Genomic DNA, 16,319 nt, shown 5'->3' with positions numbered 1-16,319 from the left:
ACGTAGATATAATAATATAGAGATGGATCGACGTAGATATAATATAGAGATGGATCGACGTAGATATAATATAGAGATGGATCGACGTAGATATAATAAGATAGAGATGGATCGACGTAGATATAATATAGAGATAGATAGACGTAGATATAATATAGAGATAGATCGACGTAGATATAATATAGAGATAGATAGACGTAGATATAATATAGAGATGGATCGACGTAGATATAATATAGAGATGGATCGACGTAGATATAATATAGAGATGGAACGACGTAGATATAATAATATAGAGATGGATCGACGTAGATATAATATAGAGATGGATCGACGTAGATATAATATAGAGATGGATCGACGTAGATATAATAAGATAGAGATGGATCGACGTAGATATAATATAGAGATGGATCGACGTAGATATAATAAGATAGAGATGGATCGACGTAGATATAATAATAGAGCTAGCTCGACGTAGATATAATAATAGAGATAGATTGACGTAGATATAATATAGAGATGGATCGACGTAGATATAATATAGAGATGGATCGACGTAGATATAATATAGAGATGGATCGACGTAGATATAATATAGAGATGGATAGATGTAGATATAATAATATAGAGATGGATCGACGTAGATATAATAATAGAGCTAGCTCGACGTAGATATAATAATATAGAGATAGATCGACGTAGATATAATATAGAGATGGATCGACGTAGATATAATATAGAGATGGATCGACGTAGATATAATATAGAGATGGATCGACGTAGATATAATATAGAGATGGATCGACGTAGATATAATATAGAGATGGATCGACGTAGATATAATATAGAGATGGATCGACGTAGATATAATAATATAGAGATAGATCGACGTAGATATAATATAGAGATGGATCGACGTAGATATAATAATATAGAGATAGATCGACGTAGATATAATATAGAGATGGATCGACGTAGATATAATATAGAGATGGATCGATGTAGATATAACAGATGGATCGACGTAGATATAATAATATAGAGATGGATCGACGTAGATATAATATAGAGATGGATCGACGTAGATATAATATAGAGATGGATCGACGTAGATATAATATAGAGATGGATCGACGTAGATATAATATAGAGATGGATCGACGTAGATATAATATAGAGATGGATCGACGTAGATATAATAATATAGAGATAGATCGACGTAGATATAATATAGAGATGGATCGACGTAGATATAATAATATAGAGATAGATCGACGTAGATATAATATAGAGATGGATCGACGTAGATATAATATAGAGATGGATCGACGTAGATATAATAATATAGAGATGGATCGACGTAGATATAATATAGAGATGGATCGACGTAGATATAATATAGAGATGGATCGACGTAGATATAATATAGAGATGGATCGACGTAGATATAATATAGAGATGGATCCACGTAGATATAATATAGAGATGGATCGACGTAGATATAATATAGAGATGGATCGACGTAGATATAATATAGAGATGGATCGACGTAGATATAATATAGAGATGGATCGACGTAGATATAATAATATAGAGATAGATTGACGTAGATATAATATAGAGATGGATCGACGTAGATATAATAATATAGAGATAGATCGACGTAGATATAATAATATAGAGATGGATCGACGTAGATATAATATAGAGATGGATCGATGTAGATATAATAACAGATGGATCGACGTAGATATAATATAGAGATGGATCGACATAGATATAATATAGAGATGGATCGACGTAGATATAATATAGAGATGGATCGATGTAGACATAACAGAGATGGATCGACGTAGATATAATATAGAGATGGATCGACGTAGATATAATAATATAGAGATAGATCGACGTAGATATAATATAGAGATGGATCGACGTAGATATAATATAGAGATGGATCGACGTAGATATAATATAGAGATGGATCGACGTAGATATAATAATATAGAGATGGATCGACGTAGATATAATATAGAGATGGATCGACGTAGATATAATATAGAGATGGATCGACGTAGATATAATATAGAGATGGATCGACGTAGATATAATATAGAGATGGATCGACGTAGATATAATATAGAGATGGATCGACGTAGATATAATATAGAGATGGATCGACGTAGATATAATATAGAGATGGATCGATGTAGACATAACAGAGATGGATCGACGTAGATATAATATAGAGATGGATCGACGTAGATATAATATAGAGATAGATCGACGTAGATATAATATAGAGATGGATCAACGTAGATATAATATAGAGATGGATCGACGTAGATATAATAACAGAGATGGATCGACGTAGATATAATATAGAGATGGATCGACGTAGATATAATAACAGAGATAGATCGATGTAGATATAATAAGATAGAGATGGATCGACGTAGACATAATATAGAGATGGATCGATGTAGACATAACAGAGATGGATCGACGTAGATATAATACAGAGATAGATCGACGTAGATATAATATAGAGATAGATAGACGTAGATATAATATAGAGATGGATCGACGTAGATATAATATAGAGATGGATCGACGTAGATATAATAATATAGAGATGGATCGACGTAGATATAATATAGAGATGGATCGACGTAGATATAATATAGAGATGGATCGACGTAGATATAATATAGAGATGGATCGACGTAGATATAATAAGATAGAGATGGATCGACGTAGATATAATAATAGAGCTAGCTCGACGTAGATATAATAATATAGAGATAGATCGACGTAGATATAATATAGAGATGGATCGACGTAGATATAATATAGAGATGGATCGACGTAGATATAATATAGAGATGGATCGACGTAGATATAATAATAGAGCTAGCTCGACGTAGATATAATAATATAGAGATAGATCGACGTAGATATAATATAGAGATGGATCGACGTAGATATAATATAGAGATGGATCGACGTAGATATAATATAGAGATGGATCGACGTAGATATAATATAGAGATGGATCGACGTAGATATAATATAGAGATGGATCGACGTAGATATAATATAGAGATGGATCGACGTAGATATAATATAGAGATGGATCGACGTAGATATAATATAGAGATGGATCGACGTAGATATAATATAGAGATGGATCGACGTAGATATAATATAGAGATGGATCGACGTAGATATAATATAGAGATGGATCGACGTAGATATAATAATATAGAGATAGATCGACGTAGATATAATATAGAGATGGATCGACGTAGATATAATAATATAGAGATAGATCGACGTAGATATAATATAGAGATGGATCGACGTAGATATAATATAGAGATGGATCGATGTAGATATAATAACAGATGGATCGACGTAGATATAATAATATAGAGATGGATCGACGTAGATATAATATAGAGATGGATCGACGTAGATATAATATAGAGATGGATCGACGTAGATATAATATAGAGATGGATCGACGTAGATATAATATAGAGATGGATCGACGTAGATATAATATAGAGATGGATCGACGTAGATATAATAATATAGAGATAGATCGACGTAGATATAATATAGAGATGGATCGACGTAGATATAATAATATAGAGATAGATCGACGTAGATATAATATAGAGATGGATCGACGTAGATATAATATAGAGATGGATCGACGTAGATATAATAATATAGAGATGGATCGACGTAGATATAATATAGAGATGGATCGACGTAGATATAATATAGAGATGGATCGACGTAGATATAATATAGAGATGGATCGACGTAGATATAATATAGAGATGGATCGACGTAGATATAATATAGAGATGGATCGACGTAGATATAATATAGAGATGGATCGACGTAGATATAATATAGAGATGGATCGACGTAGATATAATATAGAGATGGATCGACGTAGATATAATAATATAGAGATAGATCGACGTAGATATAATATAGAGATGGATCGACGTAGATATAATAATATAGAGATAGATCGACGTAGATATAATAATATAGAGATGGATCGACGTAGATATAATATAGAGATGGATCGATGTAGATATAATAACAGATGGATCGACGTAGATATAATATAGAGATGGATCGACGTAGATATAATATAGAGATGGATCGATGTAGACATAACAGAGATGGATCGACGTAGATATAATATAGAGATGGATCGACGTAGATATAATAATATAGAGATAGATCGACGTAGATATAATATAGAGATGGATCGACGTAGATATAATATAGAGATGGATCGACGTAGATATAATATAGAGATGGATCGACGTAGATATAATAATATAGAGATGGATCGACGTAGATATAATATAGAGATGGATCGACGTAGATATAATATAGAGATGGATCGACGTAGATATAATATAGAGATGGATCGACGTAGATATAATATAGAGATGGATCGACGTAGATATAATATAGAGATGGATCGATGTAGACATAACAGAGATGGATCGACGTAGATATAATATAGAGATGGATCGACGTAGATATAATATAGAGATGGATCGGCGTAGATATAATATAGAGATGGATCGACGTAGATATAATATAGAGATGGATCGACGTAGATATAATAATATAGAGATGGATCGACGTAGATATAATATAGAGATGGATCGACGTAGATATAATATAGAGATGGATCGATGTAGATATTATAATATAGAGATGGATCGACGTAGATATAATAAGATAGAGATGGATCGACGTAGATATAATAATATAGAGATGGATCGACGTAGATATAATATAGAGATGGATCGACGTAGATATAATAACAGAGATGGATCGACGTAGATATAATATAGAGATGGATCGACGTAGATATAATAACAGAGATAGATCGATGTAGATATAATAAGATAGAGATGGATCGACGTAGACATAATAACAGAGCTAGATCGACGTAGATATAATATAGAGATAGATCGACGTAGATATAATATAGAGATGGATCGATGTAGACATAACAGAGATGGATCGACGTAGATATAATAACAGAGATGGATCGACGTAGATATAATAACAGAGATGGATCGACGTATATATAATATAGAGATGGATCGATGTAGATATAATAATAGAGATGGATCGACGTAGATATAATAATAGAGATGGATCGACGTAGATATAATATAGAGATGGATCGACGTAGATATAATATAGAGATGGATCGACGTAGATATAATAATAGAGATGGATCGACGTATATATAATATAGAGATGGATCGATGTAGATATAATAATAGAGATGGATCGACGTAGATATAATATAGAGATGGATCGACGTAGATATAATAACAGAGCTAGATCGACGTAGATATAATATAGAGATAGATCGACGTAGATATAATAACAGAGATGGATCGATGAAATATTCAAATCTGAATTCAGAAGGAGATAATAAACATTTGATAAGTAATTTATTTTCTTTCAGGACTCATTAACCAACACAAAATAAATGATCTATTTACAAATAAACAGGAAGTGATGTCAGAGGTTGGCCTCACTGTTTCCTGAAGCCTCTCAGGATCGGGTAAATGTTCTCGAACGCTTCGTAGATCTCCTCTCGTTCTTTGGCTCCTGAAATGTAAGACAGCAACATCATTATTATGTTATTATTATTATAACTATTTATGAAACGGACTTCAAGAGTCAACAAGAATCACATTAAATAACAGACTCATGGTTACTGGGCCTTACCAGAACTATGAGACAGATCTGATCTCAAGAGGTTTAATCTCCAATAGCTTATTGTAGATGAAATCAGTTTTATTACCGGTCAGAACCACTTTCCCCGACACGAAGATGAGCAGGACGATGCGAGGCTTCACCATCCGGTAGATGAGGCCTGGAAACAGCTCCGGTTCATAACTGTGGAGACCATCAGGCTTTTATTCTGAAAATATCTAGAGGCTAACAGAAACTAGAAGATAACTGTCAACGACCCTCCCTTCCACCAGGGGTCTGCTGCAGGTCCCAGCCATGAGGCTGACCCTCTTCTTTGGCTGGGGTCTCTCCTCTCTGACTCCTGTGTGGAGGACCTGTTTGTTTGTTTTGTTCAGTTATTTGTTCGTAAATAAATGTCTATTTGACTACTTCTATACTCGTCTCCCTCATGTTGCGTTCTTTTGAGCCGGGTCGTGACATATGAGGGCTCGTCCGGGAAGCAGATTTCTTCTCTTTTACTAACCCTAACACCCTGATTCCAGTATTTGTGCTAAGCTAAGCCCCTGTCCTCTACATTCTCTTTACCTGCTGAACTGCTGATGGGTCAGGACCAGACCCTCCAATCTGATGGGGAAGCACACGTCACAGCTGGCCACCATGTTCTGGATTTTAAAGTCCAGGAAGCGGGCGGGGAAGCCCAGTTTCTGGACCACCCGAGCGTACTTCCTGGCTGCTAGTCGGGACTGCTCCTCGCTGTGCGCACACACACACACACACAGTAAATATACAGGTAAACAGACAGGTGAGCAGAAAGACAGGTGAGCAGACAGACCTCTTGGCTCCTGTACAGACCATCTTCCCGGAGCTGAAGATCAGCGCGGTGGTTCGGGGCTCTCTGATCCTCATGATGACGGCCGCAAAACGCTGAAACACAACAACAACAACCATCAGTCCATAAAGCTAACGCTAAGCTAACCACAGCTGAATGCTAAATCTGAGCTAAACATAACTAAAGGCCAATAAACATAAAACAGAAAGAACACAACAATACCCATGAGCCTCGGCTGAACCTGAAGTTCTGAGAGAGAGACAGTACCTTTGGGTTGTACTCTGCATTTCTGGCCTGGAGGGCGATAAACTTCAGATCCAGAGGACAACCCAGGTTCACTGTGGAGACGATGTTCCTGTGGACGGACGGACGGACACACACAGCAGCCTTTAAACACAATGAAGCACTAATACCACAGATGAAGCACTAATACCACAAATGAAGCACTAATACTACAGATAAAGCACCGGTACTACAGATGAAGCACTAATACCACAGATGAAGCACTAATACTACAGATGAAGCACCGGTACTACAGATGAAGCACTAATACTACAGATGAAGCACTAATACTACAGATGAAGCACTAATACTACAGATGAAGCAGTAGTACTAAAGATGAAGCACTAATACTACAGATGAAGCACTAATACTACAGATGAAGCACTAATACTACAGATGAAGCACTAATACTACAGATGAAGCACTAATACTACAGATGAAGCACTAATACTACAGATGAAGCACTAATACTACAGATGAAGCACTAATACTACAGATGAAGCACTAATACCACAAATGAAGCACTAATACTACAGATGAAGCACCGGTACTACAGATGAAGCAGTAGTACTACAGATGAAGCACTAATACTACAGATGAAGCACTGGTACTACAGATGAAGCGCAAATACTGCAGATGAAGCACTAATACCACAGATGAAGCACTAATACTACAGATGAAGCACCGGTACTACAGATGAAGCAGTAGTACTACAGATGAAGCACTGGTACTACAAATGAAGCGCAAATACTGCAGATGAAGCACCGGTACTACAGATGAAGCACTAATACTACAGATGAAGCACTAATACTACAGATGAAGCACTAATACCACAGATGAAGCACTAATACCACAGATGAAGCACTAATACTACAGATGAAGCGCTGGTACTACAGATGAAGCAGTAGTACTACAGATGAAGTCCCGGATGAAGCGCAAGTACTACAGATGAAGCTCTAATACTACAGATGAAGCCCCGGTACTACAGATGAAGCACTAATACTACAAATGTAGCACAGGTACTACAGATGAAGCAGTAGTACTACAGATGAAGTACCGGATGAAGCGCTAGTACTACAGATGAAGCACTAATACTACAGATGTAGCACAGGTACTACAGATGAAGCAGTAGTACTACAGATGAAGTACTGGATGAAGCGCTAGTACTACAGATGAAGCTCTAATACTACTGATGAAGCACCAATACCACAGATGAAGCCCCGGTACTACAGATGAAGCAGTAGTACTACAGATGAAGCACTAATACTACAGATGAAGCACTAATACTACAGATTGTCGAGAAGAGTTGAGCTCACAGAGAAAGCCGCCTTGGTTACATACTACACGATCAGGGGAAGGTCAGAATATAAAAAGCATAAAGCATATAATAAGAAATCAATCGTTAAAGTGTAATCGAAAGATAAAGTGTGTGATCGTTACATAACGAATGTTTAATACATAGAGTGATTTAACAAATGTAAACCTGATAATAATAATAATAATAATATGTGTATCTGAGTATAGTGCAGTCTGGGTGTAGAAAGTACGGCGAAAGAGGAAGTGAGCTGAGTGCAGGCCTTAAGAAAATAACGGCTGCAGAGAGGAGAGAAAAATCTAATAAGTGTTTTAAAAGCAAGCGCGTGCTGAATAAAGCGATTAACTGTAACTGATTATAACAACTGTAACTGTGATTATGATAACTAATCTGTGTTAGAAATGTGTGAGTGTAGGAAAAGGGGAAGTGCAACAGATGTTGAACACCCAGACACGCGCAGAGCTTGATTAAGTAAGCGCCCAGACAGGGAAGTTGGGGTGATTTCGTCATGCACACACACACAAAATGTGGGTACTTTTCGAAGCACCTGCACCAAATCAATGATGTCATGTTAATCATGGGCTGAGGGAGGACGTGTTGGGGAAGAGGGGGGAGAGATGCGAGAGGCAGCCCAAAAGTGTTATAAAAGAAGTAACTTGCAAACAGCAAGACGGGAATTCACGATGGGACGCCGACCGAGCCATCCATGGAGAAACACTGGACCTCGTTCGACAGCCGCGTCGGAGGACTTCGTCTCTGTTCACGGAAAGAAGACCGCTGTTCGTGGACAAAGATTGAAAGACGGAGATTTTCCTCTCCCCACTGCTCGACTTTAACAACTGAACAACGGAGGAATGCGGCAGTCCTAGAAAGACTTTGTACTGAGCCTTGAGGACGGTTGAACGGACTCCGCTGTGGGAGCAGGAGGACCGAGGGTCCGGCCGGACCTTCGCTCCTAACAACTCCAAAAGAACTTTTTCACCGAACCATTGAAGATCCAGCTCCAACCGAGCCGTCTCGGCATCTAAAACTAATGAGTATAATCTAAGAAGAAAATTAAAGTAACGAATCAAGTGTAGTAACATTTTATGTGAGCTGTAGCTTAACCCTTGCTAACTCACTAAATATAACCTGCAATAAATATCTAATCTGCATTTAAAGTCAATTTCTCAAGTGCATTTATTTGCTCAAGTAGTAAAAGTTCCTCATGGCAGTAAAAAGTTAAATCCATTGTATGTCTAACAACTGAGTTCTGAAAGGTTATCCTAGAGACCGAATCCACTTAACAATCCCTTACGGTTTTAGAAGTAATCCTAGCCGTTAAAACCTAACCTGGCATTTACCAAGAGCACGGATCCAGAAGAGGGAAGCTGCCATAACCGACGCGACCGGTAGGAGCGCCCGGGGGTCAGGGTGGCCCCTCGACCGAGTGCACTCAGACCGGAGGAAGCAGGGTAGACGTCGGGAGTAACGGCAGTTAGAAGAGCCAGGCGAGTTCCCTCGCAAGAACACCAGCTCGACAATCTTTCAATAGAGAGCTGAGTCAGTAAGTAGCCCCGTATCGGGCCAGAAGTACCCCAGGATCTAACAAGATGAAGCACTAATTCTACAGATGAAACACTAATACTACAGATGAAGCGCTAATACTACAGATGAAGCGCTAATACTACAGATGAAGCGCTAATACTACAGATGAAACACTAATACTACAGATGAAGCGCTAATACTACAGATGAAGCGCTAATACTACAGATGAAGCGCTAATACTACAGATGAAGCGCTAATACTACAGATGAAGCGCTAATACTACAGATGAAGCGCTAATACTACAGATGAAGCGCTAATACTACAGATGAAGCGCTAATACTACAGATGAAGCGCTAATACTACAGATGAAGCGCTAATACTACAGATGAAGCGCTAATACTACAGATGAAGCGCTAATACTACAGATGAAGCGCTGGTACTACAGATGAAGCACTAATACTACAGATGAAGCGCTAATACTACAGATGAAGCGCTGGTACTACAGATGAAGCGCTAATACTACAGATGAAGCGCTAATACTACAGATGAAGCGCTAATACTACAGATGAAGCGCTAATACTACAGATGAAGCGCTAATACTACAGATGAAGCGCTAATACTACAGATGAAGCGCTAATACTACAGATGAAGCGCTAATACTACAGATGAAGCGCTAATACTACAGATGAAGCGCTAATACTACAGATGAAGCGCTAATACTACAGATGAAGCGCTAATACTACAGATGAAGCGCTAATACTACAGATGAAGCACTAATACTACAGATGAAGCACTAATACTACAGATGAAGCACTGGTACTACAGATGAAGCAGTATTACTCCAGATGAAGTACTGGTCCTACATTACATCACAGTCACTGAGCAGACGCTTTTGTCCAAAACGACTTACAATTCACATTCTATCACATTCACACACCGTAGGCTCAGCTACGGGAGACACTTTGGGTTAACTGTCTTGCTCAAAGACACATCGACATGCGACTAGCGGAGCCGGGGATTGAACCGCCGATCGAAGGATGGCCCTGCTCTCCACTTAGCCACAGTCACCATACTACAAATGAAGTACTGGTACTACAGATGAAGCAGTAACTTACTGTAACTGGGGGATGATTCCTGACCTCTCAGTCACAGGTGTCATGGGGGTCATGGGGGTCATAGGAGTCATGGGACAGAAGGAGACACCCGGTCCCGACATGAACGGCCCCTGCTGGGGGTCTGCTGCTGCTGTGGAACCCTGGGAGTTGTAGTCCGGATAGATGCCGCTGTCCTGAGACACGTCCAGAGCGACAGTCTGACTGTCAGCTGAAAGCAAAGCACAGAGGTGATCATGTGACCTCCCAGAGGCCACACCCCTCCTCCAGTCAGCCTATCTGTTGCATCATCAGTGATGTCATACCTGTTTTGTCGTGGCGACCCGGCTCATCCTGTGTACCGAGTTCATCAGGTAGGAAGCTGAGGTCTAGCTCCTCCCCCACCGGTCTGCTCGGCCCCGCCTTCGAGGGGGCGGGGCTCTGGAGGTCCAGCTCCTCGCCCAGAAGAAAGTCGGAGTCCTGCAGTAAAAAGAAATAAAACAACCACTTCTGTATTGAGAGGATGTTTCATTTATTAGTTATCACCATCATCAACCTTCTTCTGTATCAAGGGATTAATATGAATGATTATCATGATTATTATAATCATGATAATCTATATCTCTCACCATTAAACTGTTCACTCTTCATTAGAAAGCTGCCTTAAGGGCTCATTGTGGATTCTATCAGTTTATTGATCTTCTTCTATTGATCTAAATGTTTATTTTTGGATATATTGACACAAACAAGATGAACCTCATGAAGCTTATTCATGAGGTTCATGAGGAAGCTGCTTGTTATTTTTATTTCAGACCAGAAACATGAAAATAACACATTTTAGTTTCCCTCCATCTCAACATTTAGCCCCGCCTCCTTTCAGTTTTAAGTTTTATCTTTTACTCACATTTGCAATAGAGTCATCAAAGTAACGTTCCAACGCTGACTCATCCATGAGTGAAGCACCTTCAGACCTGATCAAGGACCTGATTCAGACAGAGCCCACAGCTGCATCCAATCGTGAACTCATCAACACACACAGACTTCAGCTGGAGGTCTTCACTTCATCTGAAGAACTTCTTTAACTTCATTCAAGCTTCACAGCGCTCAAACAGAACTAGAGTCAAAAATCAAACACACGACAAAACATTATTACAACAACAAACAATAAAATATTAGATATAAATCATTCAGAAGAGAAAATAAACTGTATGTTGGCTCCTTTATATCCTGTTTTCTAGTTTAAAGAACACTTCATCCTTCAGTTTATCACCAACATTCAGCTTTTTATTCATATTATTTAAATTATTATTTAAATTATTATCAGAATCAGAACCGTTTATTGCCAATGTCTGTTTCACATACAAGGAATTTGTCATGGCAGGAGGTGCATGACATTAAACAATAACATTAAACAATAACATTAAACAATCACATTAAACAATACCATTAAAAATCACATTAAACAATCACATTAAACAATCACATTAAACAATCACATTAAACAATCACATTAAACAATCACATTAAACAATCACATTAAACAACAACATTAAACAATCACATTAAACAATCACATTAAACAATCACATTAAACAACAACATTAAACAATCACATTAAACAACAACATTAAACAATCACATTAAACAATCACATTAAACAATCACATTAAACAATCACATTAAACAATCACATTAAACAACAACATTAAACAACAACATTAAACAATCACATTAAACAATCACATTAAACAACAACATTAAACAATCACATTAAACAATCACATTAAACAATCACATTAAACAACAACATTAAACAACAACATTAAACAATCACATTAAACAATCACATTAAACAATCACATTAAACAATCACATTAAACACAGTGCAAAAAAAATAGAAACATATTCAAATTTACAATATAATATAAAAGAATATAAAATTAAGTGCACAGACAAACAGGACTGTAAACAAGTATATTTAAATATGAGGGGATGTGACCGGTAGGAGGTTGTCCTGGGGATGACAGTCAGTCGGGGTCCCGGGCTTTGTTAATGACCCCGACGGGACCCGGGACCCCGATGGGAAGAAACTGTTGATGTGTCGTGAGGTCTTGGTCCTAATGGAGGCCTTGGTCCTGATGGAGGTCTTGATCCTGATGGAGGTCTTGTCCTGATGGAGGTATTGGACCCGATAGAGGCCTTGGTCCTGATGGAGGTCTTGGTCCTGATGGAGGTCTTGGTCCTGATGGGGGTCTTGGTCCTGATGGGGGTATTGTCCTGATGGAGGTCTTGGTCCTGATAGAGGCCTTGGTCCTGATGGAGGTCTTGCCCTGATGGAGGTCTTGGTCCTGATGAAGGTCTTGTCCTGATGGAGGTCTTGGTCCTGATAGAGGCCTTGGTCCTGATGGAGGTCTTGGTCCTGATAGAGGCCTTGGTCCTGATGGAGGTCTTGTCCTGATGGAGGTCTTGGTCCTGATAGAGGCCTTGGTCCTGATGGAGGTCTTGGTCCTGATAGAGGCCTTGGTCCTGATGGAGGTCTTGTCCTGATGGACCGCAGCCTCCTGCCAGATGGAAGGGGCTGCCAGGGTGAGAGGGGTCGGCTACAATCAGGCTAGAGGGTGATAGAGGGTGATAGAGGGAGTCACACAGGGAGATGGGGGAGTCACACAGGGAGATGGGGGGAGTCACACAGGGAGATGGGGGAGTCACACAGGGAGATGGGGGGAGTCACACAGGGAGATAGAGGGAGTCACACAGGGAGATGGGGGAGTCACACAGGGAGATGGGGGGAGTCACACAGGGAGATGGGGGAGTCACACAGGGAGATAGAGGGAGTCACACAGGGAGATGGGGGAGTCACACAGGGAGATAGAGGGAGTCACACAGGGAGATGGGGGAGTCACACAGGGAGATAGGGGGAGTCACACAGGGAGATGGGGGAGTCACACAGGGAGATAGAGGGAGTCACACAGGGAGATGGGGGAGTCACACAGGGAGATAGAGGGAGTCACACAGGGAGATGGGGGAGTCACACAGGGAGATGGGGGAGTCACACAGGGTGATCGGGGCAGGTGGGGCTGCGTTCTTCCTGAAATCCACAACCATCTCCACTGTCTTTAGAGCATTGAGCTCTAGGTTGTTCAGACCGCACCAGGTCACCAGATGGTCAGTCCAACCAGTGCTGCTGAGTGAGAAGCTGCAGGTGGTGGGGGTGAACGCGTCCAGCGTCTCCTGGATCACTGACTACCTCACGGGCAGACCACAGTTTGTCCCACTGGGCCGTGTGCTGTCTGATGCGGTGGTCAGTGATACTGGAGCCCCACAGGGAACTGTTCTGTCTCCCTTCCTGTTCACCTTGTACACCACTGACTTCCAGTACAACTCTGGGTCATGCATCTGCAGAAGTTCTCTGATGACTCTGCAGTGGTCGGGTGTGTAAGGGACAGACGGGAGGAGTACAGGGCAGTAGTGGAGGACTTTGTGGAGTGGGCCGGTAGAAATCACCTGCGTCTGAACGTGGCCAAGACCAGAGAGATGGTGGTCGACTTCAGGAGGAAGACGACGACTCCACAACCGCTGAGAGTTCTGGGAGAGGATGTGGACATGGTGGAGGAGGACAAGTACCTGGTGTCTCCATCGACAGCAGACTGAACTGGAAGAACAACATCAACGCTGTGTACAAGAAGGGGAGGAGTCGACTCTTCTTCTTGAGGAACCTTCGATCCTTCAACGTGTGCAGCAGGATGCTGGAGATGTTCTACAGTCTGTTGTGGTCAGTGCACTGGACTCCTGTAGTCTGCTGGGGGAACAGCATTGGAGCCGGAGACACCAACAGACTGAACAAACTGGTTAAGAAGGCCGGCTCCATCATTGGCTGCAAACAAGACAATCTGGAAGAGGTGGTGGAGAGGACTCTGAAGAAACTATGATCCATGTTAGATAACCAGGACCACCCTCTGCACCACCTCCTGCAGGGACAGACTGATGCAGCTCCGCTGTCACAAGGACAGATACAGGAGAACATTCCTGCCCTGATATCACTCTAATAAATCACCTCTGAACAGATCATCCTCCACATAACTACACACCGCTACACTGTTGTTTGCTGGTGGTTGATTTTTGCACTACTCTTTTCACCTAGCTAGTTCATTTAACACTATTGTATTTCATTGTATATACTGTGCATTTTTGTTGTTTTATCTTATATATTCTATATTCTGATATTTAATTTGTCCTACTCTATTATTCTATTGTATATATTGTGCTTTTTTAATACTTAATATTTTGGTTACTCTGTTACTTTGCTTCTTGGTGTGTCGTGCTGCTGTAACATACATATTTCCCCCTGGGGATGAATAAAGTACATATCTATATATCTATCTATCTATTAATCAAATTATTATTTAAATTATTATCAATATCCATCCATCCATTTTCCTCCGCTTATCCGGTGGTCGGGTCGCGGTGGCAGCAGGCCCAGCAGGCCGACCCAGACCTCCCTCTCCCCCCAACATGTTCCAGCTCATTGTGGGGGATCCCGAGGCGTTCAGGCCAGCTGGGAGATGTAGTCCCTCCAGCGTGTTCTGGGTCTTCCCGGGTCTCTTCCCAGTTGGACGTGCCTGGAAAACCTCCAGTGGGAGGCGTCCAGGAGGCATCCTGATTAGATGCTGAACCACCTCAGCTGACTCCTTTTGACGTGAAGGAGTAGCGGCTCGACTCCGAGCTCCCTCCTGATGACCGAGCTCCTGACCCGATCTCTAAGGCTGAGCCCGGCCACCCACAGGAGGAAGCTCATGTCGGCCGCTTGTAGGCGCGACCTCGTCCTTCCGGTCACGACCCAGAGTTGGTGACCATAGGTGAGGGTAGGAAGGTAGACCGAGTGGTACATTGAGAGCTTTGCCTTCCGGCTCAGCTCCCTCTTCACCAAGACGGTCCGGTGCAGCGCCTGCTTTACTGCTGCAGCCACACCGATCCGCCTGCCGACCTCCCGCTCCATCTTACCCTCACTCTGAACAAGACCCCGAGATACTTGAACTCCTTCGCTTGAGGTAAGCACTCCGTCCCCACCTGGAGGGAGCAATCCACCGGTTTCCGGCAGAGAACCATGGCCTCAGATTTGGAGGTGCTAACTCTCATCCCCGCCGCTTCACACTCGGCTGCAAACCGCCCCAGTGAATGCTGGAGGTCACGATCCGAGGCTGCAAACAGCAGAGAGGCGATCCCGAGACCCCCGAACCTGACGTTCTCCACCCCAAGGCTGCGCCTAGATATCCTGTCTGTGAAAGTCACGAACAGGGCCGTATTATCAATCTTATTTATATTATTATGAATATGATTTACAGTATGATTTATGATTTCCATAATTATGAATATTATTCACATTATCATTTAAATTATTATTGATATAAATGTTACTTTAAATATCGTAATGACTACAGTGCAGTTCACCTTCCCTCCTACAGGGGGAAACCTGCTCACCTCAATGACGCCAGTGACGGGAGCTCTGCGCATG

The 16,319-nt window shown here is 40.9% G+C and overlaps 1 protein-coding gene across 1 annotated transcript; it reads right to left on the bottom strand.

Annotated features, from left to right (window-relative positions):
• Nucleotides 1–5,599: 5,599 nt before the first annotated feature.
• On the bottom strand, nt 5,600–16,318 carry tbpl2 (TATA box binding protein like 2; the record flags this gene model as incomplete). The annotated part of the gene is made up of 10 exons (XM_079286846.1): nt 5,600–5,676; nt 5,873–5,967; nt 6,349–6,516; nt 6,596–6,687; nt 6,860–6,947; nt 10,832–11,039; nt 11,134–11,287; nt 11,712–11,790; nt 12,871–12,977; nt 16,256–16,318. The coding sequence occupies 10 exons, from the start codon at nt 16,316–16,318 to the stop codon at nt 5,600–5,602; spliced, it is 1,131 nt and encodes a 376-aa protein (XP_079142972.1).
• Nucleotide 16,319: the final 1 nt, after the last annotated feature.

Source organism: Melanostigma gelatinosum (genome assembly GCF_949748355.1).
Source record: "Melanostigma gelatinosum genome assembly, chromosome: 16".
Taxonomy (NCBI): Eukaryota; Metazoa; Chordata; class Actinopteri; order Perciformes; family Zoarcidae; genus Melanostigma; species Melanostigma gelatinosum.
This window is presented reverse-complemented; position numbering and strand designations above follow the sequence as displayed.